Source organism: Bombyx mori, chromosome 21, assembly GCF_030269925.1.
Source record: "Bombyx mori chromosome 21, ASM3026992v2".
Taxonomy (NCBI): Eukaryota; Metazoa; Arthropoda; class Insecta; order Lepidoptera; family Bombycidae; genus Bombyx; species Bombyx mori.
Window position 1 is genome coordinate 5,679,975 of NC_085127.1, and position 27,073 is coordinate 5,707,047.

At 38.7% G+C, this 27,073-nt stretch overlaps 1 protein-coding gene across 5 annotated transcripts in view; it reads left to right on the top strand.

The window, feature by feature from the left end:
- Positions 1-27,073, top strand: part of LOC101738898 (DENN domain-containing protein Crag) — a 52,366-nt gene that overhangs the window by 15,476 nt on the left and 9,817 nt on the right. For 2 of the 5 annotated variants that reach the window (XM_004929693.4, XM_021350283.3), the window contains exons 5-28: positions 518-605; positions 2,832-2,991; positions 3,475-3,666; positions 4,665-4,766; positions 5,503-5,675; positions 6,875-6,966; positions 8,952-9,073; positions 9,377-9,482; positions 9,563-9,651; positions 10,292-10,456; positions 10,931-11,147; positions 12,832-13,015; positions 14,698-14,884; positions 15,964-16,130; positions 16,895-17,016; positions 18,443-18,559; positions 18,983-19,117; positions 19,822-19,925; positions 20,440-20,551; positions 21,491-21,599; positions 22,125-22,322; positions 22,987-23,073; positions 24,375-24,452; positions 26,596-26,822. In XM_004929693.4, the coding sequence (XP_004929750.1) occupies positions 518-605; positions 2,832-2,991; positions 3,475-3,666; positions 4,665-4,766; positions 5,503-5,675; positions 6,875-6,966; positions 8,952-9,073; positions 9,377-9,482; positions 9,563-9,651; positions 10,292-10,456; positions 10,931-11,147; positions 12,832-13,015; positions 14,698-14,884; positions 15,964-16,130; positions 16,895-17,016; positions 18,443-18,559; positions 18,983-19,117; positions 19,822-19,925; positions 20,440-20,551; positions 21,491-21,599; positions 22,125-22,322; positions 22,987-23,073; positions 24,375-24,452; positions 26,596-26,822 (3,333 nt within the window). The remainder of the gene's footprint in view (positions 1-517; positions 606-2,831; positions 2,992-3,474; positions 3,667-4,664; positions 4,767-5,502; positions 5,676-6,874; positions 6,967-8,951; positions 9,074-9,376; positions 9,483-9,562; positions 9,652-10,291; positions 10,457-10,930; positions 11,148-12,831; positions 13,016-14,697; positions 14,885-15,963; positions 16,131-16,894; positions 17,017-18,442; positions 18,560-18,982; positions 19,118-19,821; positions 19,926-20,439; positions 20,552-21,490; positions 21,600-22,124; positions 22,323-22,986; positions 23,074-24,374; positions 24,453-26,595; positions 26,823-27,073) is intronic. The other 3 variants (XM_012693344.3, XM_012693345.3, XM_012693346.3) reach the window with 3 other exon arrangements.

The following is a 27,073-nucleotide window of genomic DNA, read 5'->3' on the forward strand; positions in this document are numbered from 1 at the left end:
TAAGGGTCAATTAGCTATCGATAGTTCAGATGACTAAATAACGTGGCTTCGGTTAGCATTGATATCAAATTCTAGGCACTGTACCTCATATATGTATATGCATACGTGTTTTGTGTGATTAGCTAATATGGGTATCTTGAGTTTTTTTTAAAGTACAGCACCCAGTTACGAATCGGCTCGGAATATCGGTTTTTAGTTCTGTCTTATTCTTAAAGTTCTAGAATAAGTCTTCAATCAACTCTTAAAAGAAATATTTTCGCAAGGTTGCTCGTTCGCATTGAAATTTACATTGGACGCGTTTCATTTTAAATAAAAACTTTTATTTCTATCCGAACCGTTGATTTTTTATTGTATTTTAGATCTACGAGCATATGGCTCAGCTGATGTGGAGTGGTCACCGTCGCCCATTGACATCAACAATGCCAGTGGCACAGCCAAGCCGCTGCCTTCATTCTAAATATTCAGCCTGAAATGTCTAAATATGTTATTTCACTAAAAAGGATATGTTTAATTGCAGGTTTAATGGGCAGCGATGTGTTTTTGTGCTACAAAAAGTCAATGAACCGTCCACCGTTAATCTCATACAAACCAGATGTATTATTCAGGTGAGAGTTGATTGTGGTAACAGTTTGGGGTATTTGTTAAGACATTAATAAAATTATGGAATTTAATTAGCTATTTCTTTGCCTATTTGGCTATGTAAACAATTATGATCTTAGAACGTAACTATTCAAGTTTCGCATAGTTTGAAATAATAATCATTTTTTGTTCATGGTCGTAAATCATCATTTAAAAATACACAATCAATCTAAATCATTATACAATTAATTCACACACACATTAACATAATAATGACATCTATCAAATCGATGCCTCCAATGAACACTACTCTAACTCCAAATTCGTAGGTTTACAGGAGGAGAGCTTAAACGAAAAAAGTTGATAAATATATCTGCAATAATAAAGATTTTATGGTTTTTTCTTGTGTGACTAGTTTATTTACTCTTGCTTCGAACCCCATTAATAATGAATTTGTAATACTTTTAAAATAGTGAAGCGTTTTGCGTGAAAAACGAAAATTTCTACATTTTGAGTTAGAGTAGTGTTCATTGGAGGCATCGAAATGGGACTTTGTAATTGGAATAGAGTATAGTCTCTGCCCTAGTACAAAATATAAAGAAAAAATTAAAATTCTACTCATATGATGTTTACCAATTTACATTCTCATTTAAGGTAATTAGTGCGAAACGCTCTAAACTTGGAGTGAACGGGTGGGCTTTGTACCACAGTAAATGAACACTAATTGATGCGCTTTCACATCACTGACTCAGTGTATACAATTTTTTGAATGCGTTGCATTGAACGGACTCGAAGCGAATTCGATACTAATTCAATAAGGAACCTTCAATTAATAATGCCGTGGTTTTGTGTTTGTCGAGTTTGAGACACAATAGAAAAAAAAGGATAAGCAAACTTAATAATAATACTGTATATCTATTAAATAATACTGTATATCTATTAAATAATACTAAAGAAACTATATAGCATTTAAAATGGTATTAGTTTTATCGTTAAAACCGTAAAACCGTTATTTGAGCGATATTAATGGCTACCTACGTTTTTTTTCCTAATGCATGCTATTTATTGTAGTGAATAATAATAAACTTCGCAAAAAAATTCTATCAAAACTATTTAATTAGTTCTCAAGTCGTTATGGCCTAAAGGATAAGGACGCCCGGCGTTCTCTCGTCAAGCGACTGCGCTTGGGTTCGAATCAAACAGACAAATATTTATTTAGCCAAAATAAGTAACCAATATCTGTTCACGAAGTGCTTTCTCGGTGAATAAATAATATCGTGTAATTAGCCTCGAAAAGATTATAAATAATTGAGTATTTATCGGTTGTGGAGTGGGTTTTGTAATCGCACGCGTGGGAAGTGCTTTCCGAACTGAAGGGTAGGACACTCGTTATACAATTGAAACTTCGACCTGTGTGCTTAGTGGGAGTTTTTAACTTTCTCGATAGTTTGCCTACATTTGCCGCTAGGAGCGCTGTTCCAAATTGCATACAAATTTGAGTTAACTTTTACGCTATCGAGAACGTTAAGAAACTCACACTAAACAGACTGATGTCGTAACTGTAACTATTATAATTAACACCAGGTGAGCCGTGAGCTCGTCCACACCTATGTATATGCATGATTCCTACGAGTATATACTCTAGATATACCCTACCGCCGTTTACGTTACCGAGGAGTCAAAGACTATTTGTTTTAAGTAAAAATTTTGTGACTTTACAGGAAAGCCATTAAAAATTTAAAATTTGGAAAAAATAACGTCACTAAAAACTTTCTTCAGCTATTTAAATGGAGTTCTCTTGATTGAAGTTGAATTAAAAACATTGAACTTTCGATGCTAATACCAAATAAGTCATTACTGATCCTTCCGATCCATTAACGGTGCTTTTAGGTACCTCAAGCACCGGTCACCGTCCTCGCCAAACTCGTCGCTAGCGACGAAGGGCTCGGCGAGTAAATTAACCCACAGACACAGCCCACTGAGTTTCGCACCGGAACTTCTCAGGGGGTCGCGTTTCCGATCCGGTGGTAGATTCTGCGAAGCACTGCTCTTACTATGGGCGAATGTTAGCAACACCTCCGGTTTGAAAGCCGAGAGTTCACCTGCACGCTAGGGTAACGCTGATGTATCCTTTCAAGGCATCCTCTCAGCATATGTAGGAAAAAAACGTAACTTTAATTACAAAGATAAATATCGCTTAAACCAAGCCTTTCAATCCTCGATATTTTTATCGTACCTTTCACTTCCACCAGGTATCCTGTGACGGATCGTCGCAGCTTAGCATTTCCACCTTCAGTGCCGTTGTTCTGTTTGCCGATGGGCGCGACTTTGGAACTGTGGCCGAACAACGCGGCCTCGCCCAAACCGGTGTTCTCAACGTTCGTTCTGACCGTTGCCGACGCTACCGAAAAGGTACCAAAACCAAACACGTTCGAATACCAACCTTATATCGTATGAAATAGGTAGGTTTTTGACTGGCAAAAATATCAAAATGAATAATTGATTATTTATCGGTAGTTGTGGTTGTAAGTCTTCAGTAGATTCTACAGAATCCAGTTTGAGAGGTGAGGACAAAGGTTTGTTGAATTCTTCACATCATGTCTTTTTTTTATTGCTTATAATGGTGAACGAGCTCACAGCTCACCTGGTGTTAAGTGGTTACTGGAGCCCATAGACATCCACAACGTAAATGCGCCACCCACCTTGAGATGTAAGTTCTAAGGTCTCAGTATAGTTACAACGGCTGCCCCACCCTTCAAACCGAAACGCAATACTGCTTCACGGCAGAAATGGGCAGGGTGGTTGTACCTACCCGTGCGGATTAACAAGAGATCCTATCACCAGTAAGGCTCCGGTAACTAGGTCTATAATAAAACATTATCATCACGTCCTCAGGTTTACGGTTCTGCAGTCACCTTCTACGAGAGCTATCCTTATTCAGAGCTAACGGAAACCCAAATGGAACTGCTAGGATGGAGGGCGAATGTTTCCCAGAACACGCATTCTGTTCACGTCGTCAAAAGCGTTTGCCTCCTGTCTCGGTGGCCCTTCAGCGACACGTTCGAGCGTTGGCTACTGTATATACTTGTAAGTAATCTATACTAATATATAAATCTACAGTGGTTTTTACAGATGTTCCGTTATAAGTACTGAACCATGCATCCGATTTACTTAAAACTTGGTATCCATGTAGATAATACATGTACTTAATGGCTAATATTTATATGAGTGTTGGACTCCCTACACCAGTTGCGGGGGCGTTAATGATGAGAATCTTTGTGGGGTGAGAAATAATAATATTAATTTTAAATGCCCAGCGAAGCGGACGGGTACAGCTAGTATTTGTATATTTTTAGTATATTGCATATTTTTGCATACATATTTTTAGTATTTATTTGTATTTAATCGTATGCAAGTCTATCTTATTATGTATTTATTTTTCACAAGTGTATATAAGTATATATTTTTATGTTAGCTTATTAAGATATAGCACCATCCATGATAGTTTGCTTATTCCTCTCCCTGCAAGATTGCCTGGAAGAGATCGCTTTCAGCGATAAGGCCGCCAATTTATGTCACGGTCTATTGTTTGTGTTGTATACTCTGTACATGTGGTGTCAAATAAAGAGTTCTATTATTATTATTATTATTCTAGATATTAGTCCTAGTGTTTGTTGAAGAAAAACTACTATGAGCTCTAGTCATTTTGTTTAGTCGTTGAAGCAAAAATAACTGAATCGTTTTTTCATTAAAAAAGGACATTAAAAACTTATGATTAGATTTGTTTTTATTTATTTATTATTTCGTAAGACACTTCTTTCTGCGAACTATGTGAAGTGTTGTTAAAACATGTATTATTTATTATCCGTTTGTGTTGAAATTTATATTTTTTTCATTTCGGCTTTGATAACACCCTGTATAATGTATATCTACAATAATGGTAAGCCACATACAAAAAATAAGTTTTTTTTTAATTGATTATACGCACGAGTTTTTTTTTTAAATTATAACTGACCGGTGATTTTTTTCAAGCGTTTATCACAAAGGAATATTAAATAAACTTTTTTTTTTCATTTATGTTTCAGGAAATGTCTTGGAGCAAACAACCTTTGAACATACCAGTAGAAAGATATATTACACATTTACTAGAGGAAGTGCCTTTCCCAGAACCCACCATTTTGCTGCAGGCGAGTGATAAAACGAAATTAATTCATTACGTTAACTCCTTTTTTTGTCCTTTCATAATCAGCGGCTATAAAACCTCTTTGATACAATGAGAATACTTTTGTATTGCATGGCCTAGTTCGGGTGTTCATGAATAATTGTTAACACAGAATTATATACGAGTTCAATTGACTGTGACAATTGGGTTGCTATCCGCGTATGTTATGAGATATATGAGAAAATCTGCGTAACAGAACTATTTTGTGGCAACCCTGCAACGAATTTTAGGGCGTGATTTGGCCTAAAGGGCCTAGATGCCAGGCCAGAAAATAAAAATAAAAAAATGGCGTGATTGAACTTCTCCAAAAACCATCCAGCTCTACAAATCTCGTATCACACTCGGATTGTAACACAAAAAATACTTAGATCCTTTGATTTTTAGTCACCAACAAAAAGCTATATACTTTACCTGGAACTTTTGAAATTTCACCTTAATATTACCTTAATATAAATTAAATTAATATGTACTTAATACTGATGTTATCTACACAGTAAGTTTTTAAAATTGCAATACTTCGCATCATCGTAGCCATCAAACCTCTCAATATTGAACAAGGCCAAACAAAGTCAAAGATGACCTAATATGGTTGATACGTAATCTACTTTACTATACACGTTTATTATCAATGAGTCCTTCCACTGGGGGGCTCCAAACAGCCGTAAACACTAACCAATCAACAAAATAAAAATATATTCCAGCTATCCCCATCGAACCCGAGCGACAGAGTCATAGTGACGCGCCGCGACGATCAGCCCCTGGTCCGCAGCGGGGCGAGCTTCAGGCAGCTTCTCTTAAATCTGGGACCAGACAACTGTTTGTTATTACTGGCCCTCGCCATTACCGAGCAAAAGATTCTCATACATTCACTAAGGTTAGACTATTAAGTTTTTTATTTTATTTTATGGCTTAGACTTGAGTATGAGTTCACGGGCCACCTGACTAAAATAAACATCGCCCTGTGAAACTGTATTACTGCTTTACGCAGAAATAAGCAAGGTGGTAGTATCTACCTGTGAGGGCTCACAAGACACCCTATCACCATTATTATTAAAATACAAGTACAGGGTGCAGTGCGCTTGCGTGGGATGTGAAGAGTTATAGAACACCCTCATATGCTGAGAAACGTTAGCTACTGAATCATTTCCATGTAAAATCGACACATTTTGTTTTGCACGAAATTTGATGAATTCGGTGTTTTATTCATTATATAAGACTACTAGCGACCCGCCCTCGCTTCGCTTCGGAAACATTAAAACACACATGAAACCAAAAATATAAAAGAAAAAAAAAAGAAAAAAGTAGCCTATGTTCATCAGGGACAATGTCGGCTTCTAATGGAAAAAGAATTTTTCAAATCGGTCCAGTAGTTTCGGAGCCTATTCGAAACAAACAAACAAACAAATCTTTCCTCTTTATAATATTATATTATATTATTATTATAATTATAATATTAGTATAGAAAATAGTTCACAAACTTCACTCGTATCATCCTCACAATATTTTTTTGTGCAGACAGGTGAATAAGTAGACAAATAATGTATTACTTATCGGAAACTAGAGACATTGCAACGTCTGAACTCCATTTTGAGATATAATTTAGGAAAATCAATTTGATTATAACTAAAGTTAGCTCTAAAAGTTTAAGAAATGGGGGTATTTGAAGACAATTTTTGTCTACTTCAGTCTTAACGAAAATATATATACTCTATGCTACTGATGTGAATAACTATGACATGCCATTTTAATTTGTTATCCAAATTAATTGATAGAAATTATTCATCATCATAGGCCTTCCCCAAAGCTCGCCACTGAACCCGATCTTCAGCTTACTAACTCTGCGAGCTATATCGATCACCTTGGCCTTTCTCCGAATGACTTCATTACGTATTCGGTCTCGCAATGAAATTATTAGTGAACTTAAAGTAGATACATTTTTGGGAATGTAGAAGTGGAATTCAGACTACGTTTCTTTCTTCCGCCTTTCCATAATAAGCAGGTTAGGTGCTTACCTATGTTTTAAAATAAAGTCTACAATGAAAAATGATTAAAAATCTATAAAAAACATTTCAGGCCCGATACACTAACAGCAGTCTCAGAAGCAGTATCAAGTTTACTGTTTCCATTCAAATGGCAATGTCCTTACATACCGTTATGTCCATTGGGTAAGTTTATTTATCAATAGTTACTATATAACACTGAAGTAGGAAACTTAGGGAAATGAAACGTCAACAAAAAATTCGTGCCACTGTGACGTCATCTGGCCACAAAACATGGCGGTTTTAGTGCTGCCCAGAAGATTTTAATGTTAGTAGGTTTTATCGATAAACGTTCTTGGCTCATTTTATTTTAAATATTGTTGAGTGAATGTATTTGTAGAATTTATACTTTAATAGGAAGTAAGTATATTGTTATGTGCAAAGATGATGTGATTTAGATATTATGTGAAATCTAAGACGAGTTCGTGCTTCAAATTTGCCAAGTAAACGATATGACGATTTTTAAAATTTGCTACACTGATTTTATAAAGTTGTCGTTTGCCGCAAAACATAAAGATATGGCGTAGTACAGTGCCATCTGCCCATTTCTAGCATGCTGAATGTTATCGTATTTTGAGTACGTGTTTTTCTTAGACTATTACAATCTATTTTAATTGTTTTGCTGACTCTAAAGTCCGTAACACACTACCGCAGCGCACCTCAAGGAAGGTACGCCGCACCATTTGAATCACTCTCACTTGAGAGTGATTCAAATTTTAAACTTATCAAGGAACCGCCTGATAAAAAAAAACACCTACAGAACATTTGTTCGTTAATAAAATTACAAACGTCATTCCTTGTGACTCCCTCTCTAAAATCACTTAATTATTAAATATTTAACGAGTTGACAATAGTGTTTTACTCACTGCGGAATAAAACTATTTTATTTAAATAGTTCCGAAGAGATTTTGTCGGTAGCCTTTTTCCTGAAATATCTAAACAGAATGTCTAAATATGTTTTGATGACATATTCTAAAGAGGTATTTATGATTAGTGTCATGATCAATAGATTCCGACCGAAAAATGGTGTCCGATTTTTCGGATGAGGGCTCCATAATGAATTTAAATATATATAGATAATAGTTTTGGGGCATCGACTTTCTTGAGATCCTATAAAATATGTTTTAATTATTATTTTTGTATGTTTTAAGCATGATAAAATAAGAGATTTTATATAAGCAATCATATTAAATCGATATCAAAGTCAATAAATAATGTACAACCCAAAACAGACGGCCGAACTGACGTGACAATGACATTTGGTGCGCTCAACATGGCGGATTGTCGGCCTCATTAGACGGAGACGGAGACATTTACGTATATTCATGTTTCATTTTATGTACGCACTGAAATACTGTTATATTGTTTTCCTGCGAGTTAAAGTGCTGAGTAAGAACGAGATAGATATATGTTTATGTATGTGCCTTCAAAATGGGTGCTATTTATATAAGCAATTGTACGTATAGAACAATATGTCGTGTCCCTACTATATAGGTCTATGCTATATAATAAATACTGACTAATACTAATAGTATAGTCAAAAGACTTGTGCCCAAACAAACTTTAAGCATGTTCTCTCAGCTGGCCTATGAAAAATAAAGTAAAAAAATAATATTATTAAATTAAATAAAAGTTGTAAAGCGCACATCCCTATTTGTTACTTTTCGTGGGTCTTTGAGGGGCATGCATGCGGGCGGGGCGGGAGAGACGTGCCGCCGGCCGACCAGTGACCACCAAGCTTCCAGAAGTTTCAGTCGATAGAAAAGCGTTGTGCTTACCTCAGTTACTTTTAGTGAATATAGAAAGAAAGAAAGAAATCATTTATTCACCAAGCATAGTGAAAATGATTTATTACATAAGTTAAAATCAGCGTGTATGCTTTGCCATTATTTGACATGCGAATTTGAGTACAGTGCAACATATTATAATATTATATAATTTATAAGTTAATTGTTGGTTGTTCACACATCGTTAAACTATACATTCAACTGTGATAGTTTTAATTCGTTAAAAAGTATTTTAAATTATACAGATAGACGTGCATAATATGAGCTATGTACATGCGTACCGTTAATAGTATAAGGAGGTGAAGTAATTTTTTCCTTTTTTAGGTTTAGCAGAAGTATTACACGCGCCACTGCCGTATTTAATAGGGGTCGATTCGAGATTCTTTGATCTTTACGAGCCCCCTCCAGACGTTACGTGCGTGGATCTAGACACTAACAACATCACGGTGTGTATAAATATATTAACGATTTAACTTTTTGTTATGGAACCATCAACGTGAACAAGAGACATAGTATATATTTATTCATTTAATAAAAAAAATATATCTTCATCCATAGTAATGTTATAAATGCTAAAGTGAGATTGATTTTTAAGAATTAGCAGTAGTTTTGTAATTACTTAACCGATAATTTTACAAGTTTGCATTATCTTTGGTAAAGAAAATGATTTGCGCTACCTTTCATCCAAAACAAAGCACAGTCAGAGGAACAAATTATACTTAATTTGGTTTTGTGTTCTTTCATTTTAGGTATGCGAATCGCAACGTAACAATATATCGATAAAATTATTACCAAAAAGACAAGTTAAAGCTTTGAAACAGACTTTGGAAACATTATACGGGAGCATACGACCAGGTAAATGACTAATCGATTTTTAGTATATACTTTTTAAATATATTAATTAATAATTTCGATAAAATTTTTTTTCTTTGTAGCATCACCAATACATCACTCGAGCCGAAACAGATATAACGGAGAAGCTACGACTAGTTTAGATAGAGATTTTCAGAAAAGGAAAAAAGAGGTATTTGTCTTTTAAATTCTAATAAGAAGAATGGTTGCTTTGAAGCATCTATTAGATCACTGAAAATATTGGGAATAATAAATAATAAGATATTCACAATTACTTTTTACTCGCGTGAATAAATTGAAGTTGTCACAGTCGACTTGGTTGTGAGCAGTTCGCTCGTACCCACGGACGACACAGAGCGGGTGCGCCCGCACGCCAACGACGCCAAGTCTAACATGTCCTAACGTACGTTTGAAACCGGAACGCAGTACGGGCTTATGAGGAGGTTGATAGTCTTCTTCTTTTTCTCCACCTTATCCTACTAGGTGAAGAAAAAGGTTTGGGGTCGGCACAGCAAAATCTACTATTCTACTCTCTTCTATCAAACGTCATCTCAACACCCACTCCTCTCTTATTCATATCGTCATTCTCACATTCCATTCATGTCTTCTTCGGTCGACCTCTTCAATCTCTTACTTTGCACTACCATTTCCATTCATCTCCTAGTCACATGCATCTTCTCTCTACGCATCACATGTCCATACCACGGTAATCGTAATAACCGTAATATCGTAACGGTATAAGTAAATATTAATAATAAAGAGTCAAGTAAAATTTTATTTTGACGAGTAATTCACATATGAACTTTATTTAGCAAGCGTTAGAGTTGAAAATTCAAGAGGCGTTCCTTCGGTTCATGGCGTGCACGCTACAAGGGTACCGCAGCTACCTCATACCGATAACGAAGGCTCCCACAGTGGGCACCACCGACCCCGACGCCCTGTTCCAAATGAACGAGTTCCTGCGATCCAGGGAAAAGGTATGTCGTGTAAATGAAAATTACCCGCCAATACAGTATATAAATTTGATGCAGTATTTTAAGTCCTTATTTGAAGTTATTAACTAACTATTAATCTGGTATTTGAATCTTTATGATTCTTTTCAGCTTTTATAGTTTCCACACCCTGTATACGAACATATTATACACAAAACCATTAGTAGAAATACGGTAATACTTGCTGAATGGATTGTTGTGTGAAGTTGAATTTGACTTTTTTTTTATTTTTTAGATTGGTGGACGAGCTCACAGCCCGCCTGGTGTTAAGTGCTTACTGGAGCCCATAGGCATCGAGTTGAGTTCTAAGGTCTCAAATATAGTTACAACGGCTGTCCCACCCTTCAAGCTGAAACGCATTACTGCTTCACGGCAGAAATGGGTAGAATGGTGGTGGTACCTACCCGTGCGGACTCACAAGAAGTCCTACCACCAGTATCTGTCTATCTCCGTTTTCAGACCCAACAACGCTTCTTCACTTTAATGATGCGAACGCAAATGTTCACGCGCTTCATCGAGGAGAGCTCGTTCGTGTACGACGCGGACCAGGGGCTCACGTTCTTCGACGAGTGCATCGAGAAGATAGCGAGCGGCGAGGAGCGCCTGCTCGGGATGGACACCACCAATGCCTCCGAGAGGACTGTGTTTCTGCTGCCGCCAGATCCTCCAGACCCGCGTAAGTTGTCCCATTAGTATTATTACTATAGTAGAATTATTTTGTCCGTGCAGCTTGGGACATAAAACATAGCCCGGCTAGGGCGGTGAGCATGTTGCGCGTGCGGAACGCCATTATCGATAAAAACAAATGAATCATCGAAGGCAGGTACACGCCGGCGGGGCGGTATACGAAGGGTGGTGAGACATTTTTATGTTATGAGTCATTTGTTGTACCTACCTGCAAATTATAGTTCATAATATGTCGAAGAGAAATGTGATTTTGTGCATTCGCTCTCTGAATTTCTTTAGTGACACAATGGCTACTTTTTTGTTTTGTACAAAAACGGCAGAATTTATTGAAATATTTTGCTTGTTGGCAAAAGTATACCAGCAGAAGCACGTGTTATTATCAACAATGTGTTAAAATTTTTCACTGAATTGAGAATAGATCTCGAAAAGTTACAAAGTGTTAATTTCTACCGTTCTCGTTAACTTGCTGCGGCGATATGTGGTGTGAGTGTTCGATTAGTGATTTTTTTCTTTCATTTTTACCACTAACCCACAAGATGGCAAAACTAAATACACTATCGATAACGCTTATCGACAACAATAATGCGCATCACTATGCCCGTCCATAAGGCTCGTGAGTGGAAGAGAGAGCGAAATACTCGCTTCACCGCTCCGATTATTTATGACCCAAACTGCACAGACAAAATAATTCTACTATAGTTCTTTATAAGTGTGGGAAATTTCATACTCCTCCATCCTCGCAATTTTCGTAAAAAGGAGTACAACGTTTTTGCTTCACGTATTAATATATAGATTATTAGAAATCAAACCAACAATATACCAACGGGTTGGTTTTTCTGGTTGTATTTATTTTGCATAGCATTTTGTTTTATATCAACTCGTATCGGGTTATTTTGTAACAAGAAAAAGTGACATAAAAATAAATTCTAACCAGACATCGCCTTTTCGCATTAAAAGTGTACGATTTCCAAAAATATTCGAAATTGAGTTAATATGCGTAAACAAAAGAGCGTAGCTTAGTTTATTTTATTATTTATTTTTATAATTTTATCTTGAATCTAAAAGACAGATAATGTGACTGTTAAAAAATAAAATGTTGCAAATATGATTAATATTAAAAATATTACATTTTTTTTTTATTATTGCTTAGATAGGTGGACGAGTTCACAGCCCACCTGGTGTTAAATGGTTACTGGAGTCCATAGACATCTACAACGTAAATGCGCCACCCACCTTGAGATATAAGTTCTAAGGTCTCAGTATAGTTACCATGGCTACCCCACCCTTCGAACCGAAACGCATTACTGCTTCACGGCGGAAATAGGCGGGGTGGTGGTACTTACCCGTGCGGACTCCCAAGAGGTCCTACCACCAATGATTACGCAAATTATAATTTTGCGGGTTTGATATTTATTACACGATGTTATTCCTTCACCGTGGAAGTTAATCGTGAACATTTGTTGAGTACGTATTTCATTAGAAAAATTGGTACCCGCCTGCGGGATTCGAACACCGGTGCATCGCTACACACGAATGCACCGGACGTCTTATCCTTTAGGCCACGACGACTTATAAAATGTTACATGTTTAAACATTGAAAACAGTCTCCTGTAAAATTAGTAAGTTCTGAGATTATACAGTTTTAATGCGAGAAAACGACATGTCTTTTCCAGAGAAAACCTACACTTACGAGAAGTTCAGTCTGGACTTGAACTTGATCAGCGCGTGCAGCGGGCTGGGGCGCGGGCTGGGCGGCGCGCTGCAGCTGCCGGCCGCCGCGCTGGCGTCCGCCGAGTCGCTGGCCGACGCCTCGCCCATGGCCAAGCGCACCAAGCACGAGGTCGCCGCCGCACAGAGGTGAACATAACACGACCCACGAGCGACCATCACACGACCACGACTATCCAACATTTTGTTTTTATCAAAAAAAAAATTATTGCCTATCTTTTTTTTTTTATTGCTTTTGTAGGCAGACGAGCATACGGCCCACCTGATGGTAAGTGGTCACCGTCGCTCATGAACGTCAGCAATGCCAGGGGCAAAGCCAAGCCGCTGCCTACCATATGTCTATGTCTATAGTACAGTCATAGTGGCCTAAAGGATAAAATGTCCGGTGCATTCATGTTGAGCGATGCACCGGTGTTCGAATCTCGCAGGCGGGTACCAATTTTTCTAATGAAATATGTACTCAACAAATGTTCACGATTGACTTCCACGGTGAAGGAATAACATCGTGTAATCAAAATCAAAAAATCAAACCCGCAAAATTATATTATTATATTATTCATAAATTGGCGAGTAAGCTCAGTTCTGCAGCATACGCAGTAAAAAAAATTAGAATGTTAACAAACGCGGACACGGCTCGTTTAGTTTACTTTAGTTACTTCCACAGTGTCATGTCCTATGGCATTTTGCTATGGGGCAATGCGGCCGATGTAGAAACGATATTTATTCTGCAGAAAAGAGCTATACGCGCTATTTATAACATGCACTCAAGGGAATCCCTGAGGGAGAAATTTAAAGAAATTAAAGTTCTCACTATGCCATCCCAGTACATTTTTGAAAATTTGATGTATGTTCGTAAACATATTGAGGAGTTTCCTAAAAAGTCGGACATACATAATAGAAATACTAGGAACAAACACAAGCTTGTTGTGCCGATGAGTAGGTTACATAAGATACGAAATTCATTCGGGTGTTTGTCTGTGCGCCTGTACAACAAAATCCCACAAGATGTTCAGAACCTACATATACATAGGTTTAAGAAAACTGTTAAAGAACATCTGTGCAATAAAGCTTACTATAAAGTCAATGATTATCTAGAAGATTGCACAAAGTGGGAATGAGTTGCTCGCTCCGGGCATTTCAATATTGTAGTAATTGTTACGTTATAATACTCATTGTAAAAAACTCATATTTAAAAAAAATAATGTAATATTAAAAAAATAATAAATAACAATTTATTAAAAAAAAAAAAAAAAAACATGCCCGCTGAGTTTCTTGCCAATTCTTCTCAGGACGGAGGCTAGTTCTTGTGAATTGGCGGTAGTTCTTTTGACGTTCAACAAGTATGTACTTTCATTTATGTTGAATAAAAATTTTTTTGATTTGATTTGATTTGATTTGATAATTTGCGTAATTACTGGTGCTAAGACCTGTTGTGAGTTCGAGCAGGTAGGTACCACCACCCTGCCTATTTCTGCCGTGAAGCAGGAATGCGTTTCGGTTTGAAGGGTGGGGCAGTTGTTGTAACTATACTGAGACCTTAGAACTCATATCTCAAGGTGAGTGGCGCATTTACGTTGTAGATGTCTATGGGCTCCAGTAACCACTTAAGACCAGGTGGGCTGTGAGCTCGTCCACTCATCTAAGCAATATAAGAGAACGTTAAAAAACTCGCACTAAGCACACTGATCATCTGTAACTTATTCAAAGCAAGTTAAGCTAGTTAGAAAAAGTTTTTTCTAATTTTAAATATTTCAATTGAAACAAATTAATAATTAAAATTATTTATCAACGTGTTTTTTTTTTATTTCCAGACTGGCTCGTAAAGCGAGTCGGTCGCCGGAGGCGTGGGCCAAATGTTTGCTGGGCGCGTGCTACTCGCTATATTTTCTGACGCTTCCCTCTCGGCTCATGCTGAACAGAGGAAAAGAACACGCTACTTTGAGAACAGCATATGAACTCTTGGAACGAGCCGCTAAACTCAAGGTGCCCTGTGATGAGGTAAGTTTTTGTTGATCTATACATATAAATAAAATTGGAGTGTCTGTTTGTAACATTGAAATAACCACTTTTTACTTTTTATATGAATATATTATTATATACGGTACATACACCAAAATAATATTTTTTACAATTTTTGTCTGTCTGTCTGTTTGTTCCGGGTAATCTCTGGAACGGCTGGACCAATTTTGACGAGACTTTCACAGATAGGTAGCTGATGATATAAGGAGTAACTTAGGCTACTTTTTTTAGGCTAGCTTCGCCCCGTGGCGTCACCCGCGGTAAGATAATAACCGCGGGTAACATCGCGGGACTCAGCTATCAATAATAAAATTTTATGTTTCCGAAGCGAAGCGAGGGCGGATCGCTAGTGTAACATAAATAAACACTGACATGAATTTTGTAAAAGTTACAAGTTAAAAGGTGATTTATGTAATAATTTGGTATTTATGTTTAAATAAATATAGTATTAAAATATAGTCCATTGAGTCTCTTGTCGGATCTTCTCAGTGGATCGCCTTTCTGATCCGGTGGTAGACTCTCCGAAGCACTACTCTTGCTAGGGTTAGTGCTAGCAAACTCGTCAGGTTAGATCCCCTGTGCGCTCCTACTCGCTCGGCGAAGCTGGCATAATCCCTAGACGTAACCAGTATAGGTAGGAAAAACACAAAGGATTGTGTGGTTTTATGAAACCACAGTAAAAGTGAAACTTTTTTCACATTATAGACATTTAACTCTGACAAACAACATTTACATTAAACACTGACAAAAACAAACAAAATAGCGTGGAGCACTGGCACAAATGAGTAATAGTCTATACACTACACGGTCAGCTGCTGCGAACTATAGGCGCCGCCATATTAGCCTTGGCTGCTCTGACGTCACGCGACATGCAACACACAGACGAAAAAGTTTGAGACGATGTAATAAAAGTTTCACTTTAAAAACCTGAAATTAAATATGTTTGCTAATTTCTGGTAGAGTTAAATTAATATTTGTTACCTGAAATGAGGTTGCTGCACACCAAGCAAACATATTTAATAAAGAATATAAACACTAAACCCGATTTCGTGTTGCAGGTGTGTTACCGAGTAATGATGCAGCTGTGCGGAATCCATTCGTTTCCTGTAATGGCTGTGCAGCTACTGTTTCTGATGAAGAGAGCCGGCCTACAGCCCAACGCGCTGACGTACGGATGCTACAACCGATGGGTGCTCGAAGCTAATTGGCCTAAAGATATGCCCAGGCTAGTTTATATAAAAAATATATATATACGGGTCGAGTCGAAGTCGGGGTTAACGATCTCGTGGCATCTGAAGAACAATTTTGCTTTAGATTGCGTGTTTGAAAACCGTTTTCCTTTCATGTACAATTAGGTATTTCGGGAACCTTTGCATTATGTTTAATATAAAGAGCGTATTACAAAAAAAACGGCTATGAATTTCTTAAAAAAAAAAAGGTAGGTATCTCCCAGACATGAATTAGAGAAGCTCATAATTGCGGGTCGCATAGAGGGCAAGCGCGCCGTAGGTAGAACACCAGCCAGATGGTCAGATCTGGTAAGAGAAGCACTTGGTGGTAGTCTGTACCATAGGGTCCATGCTACCCATGATCGAACATTGTGGAAGAACGTCACATGTCGTCGCGATCTTCAGTAGTGAGGGAAAGATATAGAAGAGAATCGCATGATTAATTTTAAAATAGTAATTGTGTAATTTATAGATCTAACGAGATTTTGCTGGTGGTAGGACCTCTTGAGAGTCCGCGCGAGTAGGTACCATCACCCTGCCTATTTCTGCCGTGAAGCAGTAATGCGTTTCGATTTGAAGGGCGGGGCAGCCGTTGTAACTACTTGAGACCTTAAAACTTATATCTCAAGGTGGGTGGCGCGTTTACGTTGTAGAGGTCTATGAGCTCCGATAACCACTTAACACCACGTGGGCTGTGAGCTCGTCCACCCATAAGCAATAAAAAAAAACAAAGATTTATCCAATTGAATTAATTTAACAGCGACTCGAAGTTGCTATGGAACAAGCTTCGGTTGGCGGTGGTCGGTGCTGCCGTATTCCGCAGAGCTGGAGCTCAACGCGCCGGCAGGAACGGAAGCGGTTCGCTGCTCATGCCTACTTCAGGTGAGATACATCGAGGGGTGAATTACTGTTAGATTTAAGCGACACTTCGCTTAATACGCGACATTACCAGCTGACCCGGCAGACTTCTTAGTGCCTCAATCGATAAATAAAAGACACATCAAGGGGACACATCAAAGGAAAAACAAAATTGTTTGTTTTTATATAATTCCGAGATTTTTTATATTTTCTCACCTCTTAAACCTTCCCTGGACTTCCACGAATAATTCAAGACTAAAATTAGCCAAATCGGTCCAGCCGTTCTCGAGTTTTAGCGAGACTACCGAACAGCAATTCATTTTTATATATAGAAATATAATAATATATAGATATAGATTAGCATCAACAGTACGATATTTTTAATTGAACTTCAATTAAGTTTACTTACTAGTGGTAGGACCTCTTGTGAGTCCGCACGGGCAGGTACCACCGCCCCGCTTATTTCTGCCGTGAAGCAGTAATGCGTTTCGGTTTGAAGGGTGGGACAGCCGTTGTGACTATACTGAGACCTTAGAACTTATATCTCAAGGTGTGTGGCGCATTTACGTAGTAGATGTCTAGGGGCTCCAGTAACCACTTAACACCAGATGGGCTGTGAGCTCGTCCACACGTCTAAGCAATAAAAAAAAAAGTTTATTCCATTGAAATAGCTAAAGAAGATATGATATTTTTTCCAAATTTAAAACGTTAAATGGCTCTCCTGTAAAATTGCAAAAATGTCGCTTAAATCAAATACCCTTTCACTTGTCGATATATAGCTTTTTAAATGAAAAACATCATAGTGCGACTTAGGTGTTTTAAGTTAATAAATAGTACAGACATTTTATACAAGGTGTAAATTGGCTGTATGTTCTATTAAACTATAGTGTTGCAGGTAAATATCAACAGCCAGGCTGCAGTTGCCCTAGGCTATAGTTGCATCAGTACTTACACGAGGTGACACAATCATGTGTCATCCGCGCACCTTTCTAATGAAAACGGTTTGTGGTTCAACGCATTGAACGCAGTAATGTTCACTTCAGCCATTCACTCTGTCAGAAGCTTCTGTTTGCATAGATTCAAGAAGTGAACGTTTTGTGACTTATTGTTTTGATTGGTTCTATTATTGACATACATCGATAGGTTTACTATATGCCTACTTCAGCCTTAAAACAGTCACGCCGTCACATTCAAAAAGTGTGTCAGCCATTATACAATACTTTTTTTTCTACCTAAGTTAATGGTCTTGAGAGACCATTTCAGCCTAACCGAGCAAGTAGGTGGGCTCACGGGGCTCAAACCTGACCGTGTTCTTAACACGAACCGTAGCAAGAGCCATGCTTCGCAGAATCTTATATGATACAGTTAGACCTCATGTCTGGTGGGTGGGTGGGAGGCTTTGTGACGTCATAACCTGTTAATAACGATAAGTGTACAATGTCGTGTGCAGGTAGCAGCACGTTGCCGCGCGTGCGCTCCGCGGCGGCGGTGGGGGAGGGGGCGGAGCTGGCGGCGCTGGCCGGGTTCGCCTCGGAGCCGGCACACAGCAGAACCAGCCTCGACTCAGGTGACTATAAACTAATTCAAGTATCATGTATGAAGCTTAAATTGGGTCGTAAATATCGGACCCATGGCTTATTTTCACAAATCAGGACACGAATCGGTAAAAATTAATAAGTTATTTGATTATGTGGAAATCAAAGTCGAAAAATATCCTAGTGTAAATGTTAATAGCGTTCATTTTAGCATAAGATTTGTGGGGAGATATACGACATAGGTAAGATCTTCCACCGAGCGGGGGATCTTGCTCGGTAGACCGACGGTGCAAATGTAAAGGCAAGGTTATTTTGAAAATGTCATAAGTGAGATTCCGCCATTTGTCAAATATCTTGTGTTGTATGATTGCTACCGCCACAGATTTCTGTTAAATATTGTTCTATAAGATTAACATTTTAGATGTATGGGCTATATGAAAAAACTAATATTGCAGTGTGCGGGCGCGAGAACGAGGCTCGGTGCAGCGCGTTCGAGGCGCTGTGTCGGCGCGGGAACATCGTGCGGGCCGGCGCCGCCGCGCGCCCGCCCGCGCACGCACTCTGCGCCGCCGCCGGGATACTCATCTCCGGTACATTACGATACTGACACGACAAATGGCTTTGGTTATTGATTACACTAAAATTCTTCGATAAATAAGAAGCGAAAAACTATCCTTTGGCATAGTTGAAAAGTTACCGTGTTGTTTTTTTTCCTTTTTATTTATATTGCTTTGATGGGTGGACGTGCTCAGAGCCCACCAGGTGTTAAGTGGTTACTGGAGCCCATAAACATCTACGACGTAAATGCGTTACCCACTTTGAGATATCAGTTCTAAGGTCTCAGTAGAGTTACGACTGCTGCCCCACCCTTCAAACCGGAACGCATTACTGCTTCACCGTAGAAATAGGCAGGGTGGTGGTAACTACCCGTGCGGACTCACAAGAGGTCCTACCACCAGTAAGTAATACATCTATTCTAATAACCTCGAGGGGTTATTCTAGATTCACCGAATTAGTAAGTGAGCTTACGGGGCTCAAACCGGGAGTATTGCTAACACTGGCCTTAGCAAGAAGTGCCTCGCAGATTTTACCACCGGTTCGGAAACGCGACCCAATGAGAACATCCAGCGAGAAATTCAATGGGCTGGGTATTCCGTATAATCAACGAAATGCATAGAAAAAAAGTTAACTATAATTGTCTTTGTCTATTTAAAAATTGACATATCTCATAGACTGGACAACTTGTTGACTACAAACTAAAAAAAAAATTGTAATTATTATTTTTATCATTCAGGTGTACCGTCGAACCCCGACTTAAGTTCATCGACAAGGCCGAGAAGTAATTCACTAGGGAACGATGAGCCAGATTCGCCTATTACTGTGTCGGATAAAAGACAGGTCTGTATTCAATTAAACATTAAAATGAATAAACGGAAATTTATTTTAATGTCCATGAGTGTTATTTTTTTTTTATTTTTTTTTTTATTGCCCTTGTAGGCAGACGAGCATACGGCCCACCTGATGGTGAGTGGTTACCGTCGCCCATGGACTTCAGCAATGCCAGGGGCAGAGCCAAGCCGCTGCCTATTTGACCTCACACTCCATTGTTGATGAATTGAATACCAGTTTTTGACTTTTTATCGGGTTCCCGTGGGACGTGACATAAAACGTGGTATAACAAAACGCAACTGATATGGAATAACAAAATGCAACTGACAGCTAAACGTTCTATGGTTAAATAAAGTAAAATTTTGAAGTTGACCAGTTGATATGTTTGAAACAAACCGTGTGGCGGAACAAAGTTCGCCGGGTTCGCTAGTTATTAATATAATCGTCATTAGAAAAGTCTAGGCCAGGTTGTATATGCGTATTCTTATATATTATGAGTTTATTGACTGCTTATTATTTTTAGACTATCCACGTCAGCCCTGACAGTCCATCGGATCTTCGCATTCTAACGAGATCAGAAAGTTTCGCGGGAGACGCTCAAATAGTGCAGAACTTGCAGAGGCTTTCGTTTACGGGTAAGCTTTATTTGTTCTATCATCTACATAGAATGTTACATTCAATTACGTTAGAATTCTTCGAATTTAATATAAACTAAAATTCGATGGATATTTAGTGTGTAAGGAATCGTTTTTCAGGTAGCGTTACTCCTCAAAGCATAAGGATAAGATTTTTGGGTGAACAATTTTACTTATGTTTTTCATCGAGCGTGCTGTTAAATAATTAAAATACAGGCGTCCGGTCTTTCGGGGTCAACGGCGTCTCTTAAAAATGAGTTAGAAAAGTTATATTTTCTAAATCGATGAGTAATCAATCATCATTAGCTTACCTAGTCATTGAATGTTTTTTTTGGTTTGCTTGTGAGGGAGCGTGTTACCATCGTCACAGCTACTGAGACGTTAAATTAAATCAGAGCTTGGAAATTTACAGTTCAGCAAACGCGCAGCACTTTTACTTAATTAAGATTAAGCTTAAGGCTGATGTTGACCGGCTTTAGCACCAGGCTCTTCAGTATACGTCGCTACTTCGATTGCGTTACAATAACGGATATATCGTGACCAAAAAAAACTTGGTGCTCGTGAATGAAGTGAAACTTCTTTTTCGATGTGTAGTATTGTGGTTTTCTTCATTTTTCATTCTTAAAACAGATTGCTCTTGTAATAGGGAATGCTGTGTATAAGAGACGCGACATCTTCAACATTTATATTATGTATATTTTAAATGATAGATATAAAAAAATATATTTTTTTTTAATCCTTCTTGGACGCTACTCGTTGCTAAGGCTCGCGCTGGCCTGTAACAGGTATACTACGCGCAAGCGTACGAGTGTCACGCATTCACACTCACTCTGTCTCTTTCTATTTCTCCTCCCCAGAAACGTTAAACCCTTAACGCAACCTTGTTGGAAGTCACATTAGAAGTTTCACTTCAAAAACAATGTAGAAACTTTGTTTTAGGTATTTCGAACGCGAAAACGAAGTGTTCGAGGGCGTTGAGCTTCCCTGAGGAATCTGACAAGGACGTGGATGTTGAGACGTTGAAAACATCGAAGGCTTCTCCGCTCAGGTCAGAATTTTATTGATATATAGAATTTTTTTAACCGAGTATTTTTTTTATTTTCATCTTCTAAATTATTCTACATTATTCTAAAACATAAAAGTTTCTTATTCACGACTTTGGTTCAGTTAAAACAAAATATTATATATGAAACGTGTGCTATCGGTTTTTATATGTGAATTCTTATAAACTTTTGGGACGTTACGAAATAAGGAAGATCTTCCCTCGAGCAGGTGAAATCGGTAGACCGACGTTATGAATGTATACGCAATCTTATCTTGAAAATATTGTTATTACGATTCAAGCATCTGTCAAATATTTTCTGTTCCATGAAATCCACCAGTACAAACTTACAAAGTGAAATAATAATACAAAAATTTGCTAGCGAAACACATATTTTTCTGAATGCTCCTGTTATATATATTTTTATTTGTAGACAAACACACATATATGAATATTGCGTAATCGCATTAGACGATACATTATTTACAATTAACCATGTATTAAATAAGGTTTCTTTATTTGACATCGCAGAGTATCGCCAAGAACACCAGTACTAAGTGACGACCCCCTGGGTGCCCTGAGCGTCCCCCCTGTCCCGGACGAGGCGGCGCCCCCGCGCACCCCCTCCCCCGCGGACCCTCCTCTGCCGAAGCACGAGCTTAGCGTCAGCCCTAAGCTCTTCCATCGCCGCAGCAACTCCTTCCAGGATGATCCGCCCGAACAGTTAGGGTATACATATTCCTTTTTTATTTACTCATTTTGCACCCGTAAACACTCAACTTTTATTTATATTATTGATAGCTTTATCAATTTATTATTGGGAACCAATTTTTTTATTTCTTAAATTGGTGCACAAGCTCACGGCCCACCCAGTGTTAAGTGGTTACCGTAGCCCATAGACATCTACAACGTGAATGCCGCCACCTTGAGACTAGAGTTCCAAAGGCCTCAGTTCAGTACAACGGCTACCCTACTCTTCAAACCGAAAAGCATTACTGTTTTACGCCAGAAATAGGAAGGGTGGCGGTACCTACCCGTTCGGACTCAGAAGACGACGACTTACCACCAGTAAATTTCGTAAAGAAAAATGTCTAGAAGCCGATTGTCCCACCTTGAACCGGACCCATTCAAACATAAAAAACAATTTTCGTACTTAATGCAGAAGAATTGGGTATTTCGGATTACACCATTTTTTTTTTAAGTATCTACTTCCTAAATTTCAACATAATTATAAACAGTATCACGTATAAAAAAGAATCTTAAATGAAAGTGCTCGATAAAATAAATGAACTTATTAAATACCTAGTCGCCCCCCACACCGCCCCCACAGCGGCGGGTTAGGGGGGCGACGCGTCCGTGTGACAAGATAACCTCGATAGTTTCCTGTGCGCAGGAAACTGCACAGGAGCGAGACGGTGCCCGCCGGGACGGTCTCCTCGAGCCTCGTTAGCCTTGGGAACACTCTGAAGCTCAATTTCGGGTGAGTCACAAAACAATCGCGCTTGCATTAGCAGCTCTGTTTACATACATTAGAAGTGTAAAGGCTAAAACAGCGATTCCCGATTAAGTTTGAAATGAGAAAATAAATACGAATTAATACAGTACCCGGCGATAAATATTGCACATCGATTTTTGGAAAGAGATAATCGAGTATTTGCGTAGTCGTAGAGCGCTATCTCTGTCGCACACTACCCGTGCGACGTTTGTCCTAGACCGGGGTAATGTGCGGTCGGATTTTTAGTGTTTCGAGCGAAAGAGACAATGCTATACGAAACCGAAATTAGCTGATTGTCTCTTTCTAAAAATCGATGTGCGATTTTTATCACCGGTAAGAAATATTTTTCACATTACAAATTGAAAATCTGTTAAGCATTCGACAAACAGAACGCGTACTTAGCGCCGCGTACTTAACGTCGCGCTCTTTTCATGTCACACCAATTGACTAGATGAGTCTTAACGCTCCTCGACGCAACGTATTCGCCAAATCATAGTGCCTTTCGATAGCAGTGTGAAAATTTAAAAGTATTAAGAAATCGAGTGATTCAGATGTGGCATTGTATAAGCATTGGTATTTTCTAACTATTTATATCATTTTTTCGGGCATTATCTAGTATTTTAATACACATTCACTCGGACGCTAAAATAAAATTTGTAAAAAATTTCAACGCCTGACGTCAAAGCGTCCTAATGCCGCGACATAGCGCTGCGTACTTATAGCGTTGGGGCTCTGTTTGACGGTATGTTACTATATTAGTACAACACATCACGGGGTCATAGCACGGAGTCAGTTTAGCGCTCTGACGCGCGCTAATTACGCGTTCTGTTTGACGAAGGCTTAAATGCCTTAAAAGTTAATAATATAATTTTTCTTGTTTTATTGAGTGCTTAAGATTACCTCTGGAGCTCTAATTGGGAAACACTGTACTAAATCATTAAACAAATCGCTTGAACTGAATTAAACTTGTTACACATCTTGAAGTCACATCATGTTTTAAGGTGGCTGCACTTCAAAAGAAATATATTAAAAAAAAACTGCCAATAAATGTAGTTCCATTAAAATTTATTATTTTTCCTTTGCTTTGTAGATTTACAATAAAAAAAAACCAATCTCATAAAATTCGATGTAACGAAATTCTTGAGTAGCGTTTTAATTTTTTTCGTATGTGATCAATTTGTGTATGTTTTTTTATTTGCATATTTTTATATATACTATTTATATATATATATTTTATAATTTAACCGCACAGCAAGTCGCGTATGCTAGCTTATTTATTTCCTTAGACGCTATTCGCCTGCACGGCTGTCGTTGCGAAAGGAAAACATGAAAATCGGAAAGGCTATGATCGAGAACTACTTCAGGTGAGACCTTGGAGCTTATTGTGTCTTTATAACGACCGCAGTTTTGTTTGCATATAACAAAAGTTTAACTTTCACATCGAATATAAGTTTCGTTCGCCTCGCAAAAACTTTTATTATTTTAATACATTTTAAAATCTCAACTATTTTTTTATTGTTTATGTATATATTTCGTTAAATTACTCCAGCCTCTTAGACATTGATTTTTTCGATGTCACAGTATTAACAAAAATGACGGTAACTTCGAGAGAAAAAAAAATTCGAAATATAAATAATTTGATCAGTTTTTCCGTACGCGAATCTGTGATATTAAGAACAGCACAAATGAATATAATATGTTAGATTAACTATTTTAGTTTGATTATATTATAATACTAGTGGTCCCCAAGTAGTCGAAATTCGACTATAATTAATTGAAATTTTAAGTTTGAACATTATTATGGTTCTATGGTCAAAGACTTCTATAATCTTCTATAATCTTACTTCTATAATCACAGATTTCGCCAAGACTACACTATAGGCAAATAATATTAAATTTTTTTTTTTTTTTTTTTTTTTTATTGCCCTTGTAGGCAGACGAGCATACGGCCCACCTGATGGTGAGTGGTTACCGTCGCCCATGGACTTCAGCAATGCCAGGGGCAGAGCCAAGCCGCTGCCTACCGTTTAATACTCTCCACAAGCCTCGTTTGAAGAAGGACATGTCATAGCGCTCGGGAAACACCGTGGAGGGGAGCTCATTCCATAGCCGGATGGTACGTGGCAAAAAAGACCTCTGGAAACGCACTGTGGATGACCGCAGTGGCTCCAGGTAGTATGGATGAACTCTACTCCGGTGGCGGGCGGTGCGATGGTAAAAACGAGATGCCGGTATCATCTCGAACAATTCCTCAGAGCACTCCCCATGGAACATACGGTACAAAATGCAGAGGGAACCGAAGTCCCTCCGCAGACCCAGAGGCTCCAAACGATCCGTGAGAATGGGATTATCGACAATCCGAACGGCCCTCCTCTGTATGGAGTCAAATGGAAGAAGCTGGTATTTGGGAGCCCCGGCCCAGAGATGGGAGCAGTACTCCACGCGAGGCCGGACTTGTGCTTTATAAAGCAAAAGCCTTTGTCCAGGCGTGAAGTACCGCTTCGCTCTGTTGAGGACTCCCAGCATTTTGGACGCCAACTTGGCTTTGCCTTCCAGATGACTCCGAAACTGGACATCGCTCGAAATGTCGACCCCAAGTATCCCAATACTCACGGAAGGTTGCAGGGATACTCCTTGGAATTGCGGCGCCATGACAAAGGGGTCCTTCTTCGCAGTGAACGCGCAAACTTGTGTCTTTAACGGGTTGAATTGAACCAAGTTCAATTCACCCCATTTGGAGACTCGCCCCAGAGACAATTTACAAACAATTTACAAATTACAAACAATATTAATCTATTTTCAATTTGACCACAGACTTTACCAATAAACAAAAGAGTAGGTATGCGTGTGTTTGTGTCAAATACATGGTAGTGCGTGTAATACGTTTTTATTGATTATACGTATGTTTTATGCATAATAAAAAAAAAAACGTTCTGAACTCGTTTTCTATATTCTCAATAAGTGTGGGAAGTTTCATACTCGTCCGTCTGCGCAATTTTCGTAAAAAGGGGTTTTTGCTTCACGTATTTAATTATATTATAGATATCATATTTTGTGATAAAATAACACTTACATCCAATACGTATTACGTACGCCTCACAAATGTTTCACACTATTTGATTTTTGACATTTCGAGATTTTTAGTAAGACGAGTCTGGTTCAGTCCACTCCTGGCTGAGCCTACCCGTCGCTTGCGACGAAGGGCTCGACGAGTAAATTAACCCTCAGACACAGCCCACTGAGTTTCTCGCCAGTTCTTCTCAGTGGGTCGCGTTTCCGATACCGTGGTAGATTCTGCGAAGCACTGCTCTTGCTAGGGTTCGTGTTAGCAACGTCATCAGGTTTGAGCCCCGTGTGCTCACCTACTAGTTAAGGCGACGCTGATATAGCCTCTCAAGGCTATCAGCTTAAGTAGGAAAAAAAAGCTGATCCTTTGCTCGCCCACCTGTCCTGAAGAAACTTGAAAGGACTCCGGGACGCCAGTAATCTTTAAAAAAAATGTTTCAGTCCGACAAGCATGGCCGGTAAGAAGTCCAACGAGCTTCTTCAGAGCGGCCTCAGCAGTCTGAAGTCGGCCGCCACGAGCATGGCGAAGAAGTTTGACGAGATGAAGGAGGTCATATCCGCGAACTCGACGCCCGTCAAGGGAGCCATCGGCACCGCCACCAGCGCGCTCGGAGCCTTCCGGGCGGACGACGACGGGGTCGACGCCTCCTCGGAAATTAACTCTGATGGTAAACTGTCTGCCGTAGATTGGGGAGGCGAATCGGGACCCTTTCCAAATCCAACACAAATTTTCAATGGTTTTTCTTATGCATAGTTCATCACTACATAGTATAAAACAAAGACGCTTTATCTGTACCTATGTATGCTTAAATCTTTAAAACTACGCAACGGATTTTGATGCGGTTTTTTTTAATAGATAGAGTGATTGAAGACGAAGGTTTATATGTATAATAAACATCGAGTAAATAGTGGAAAAATC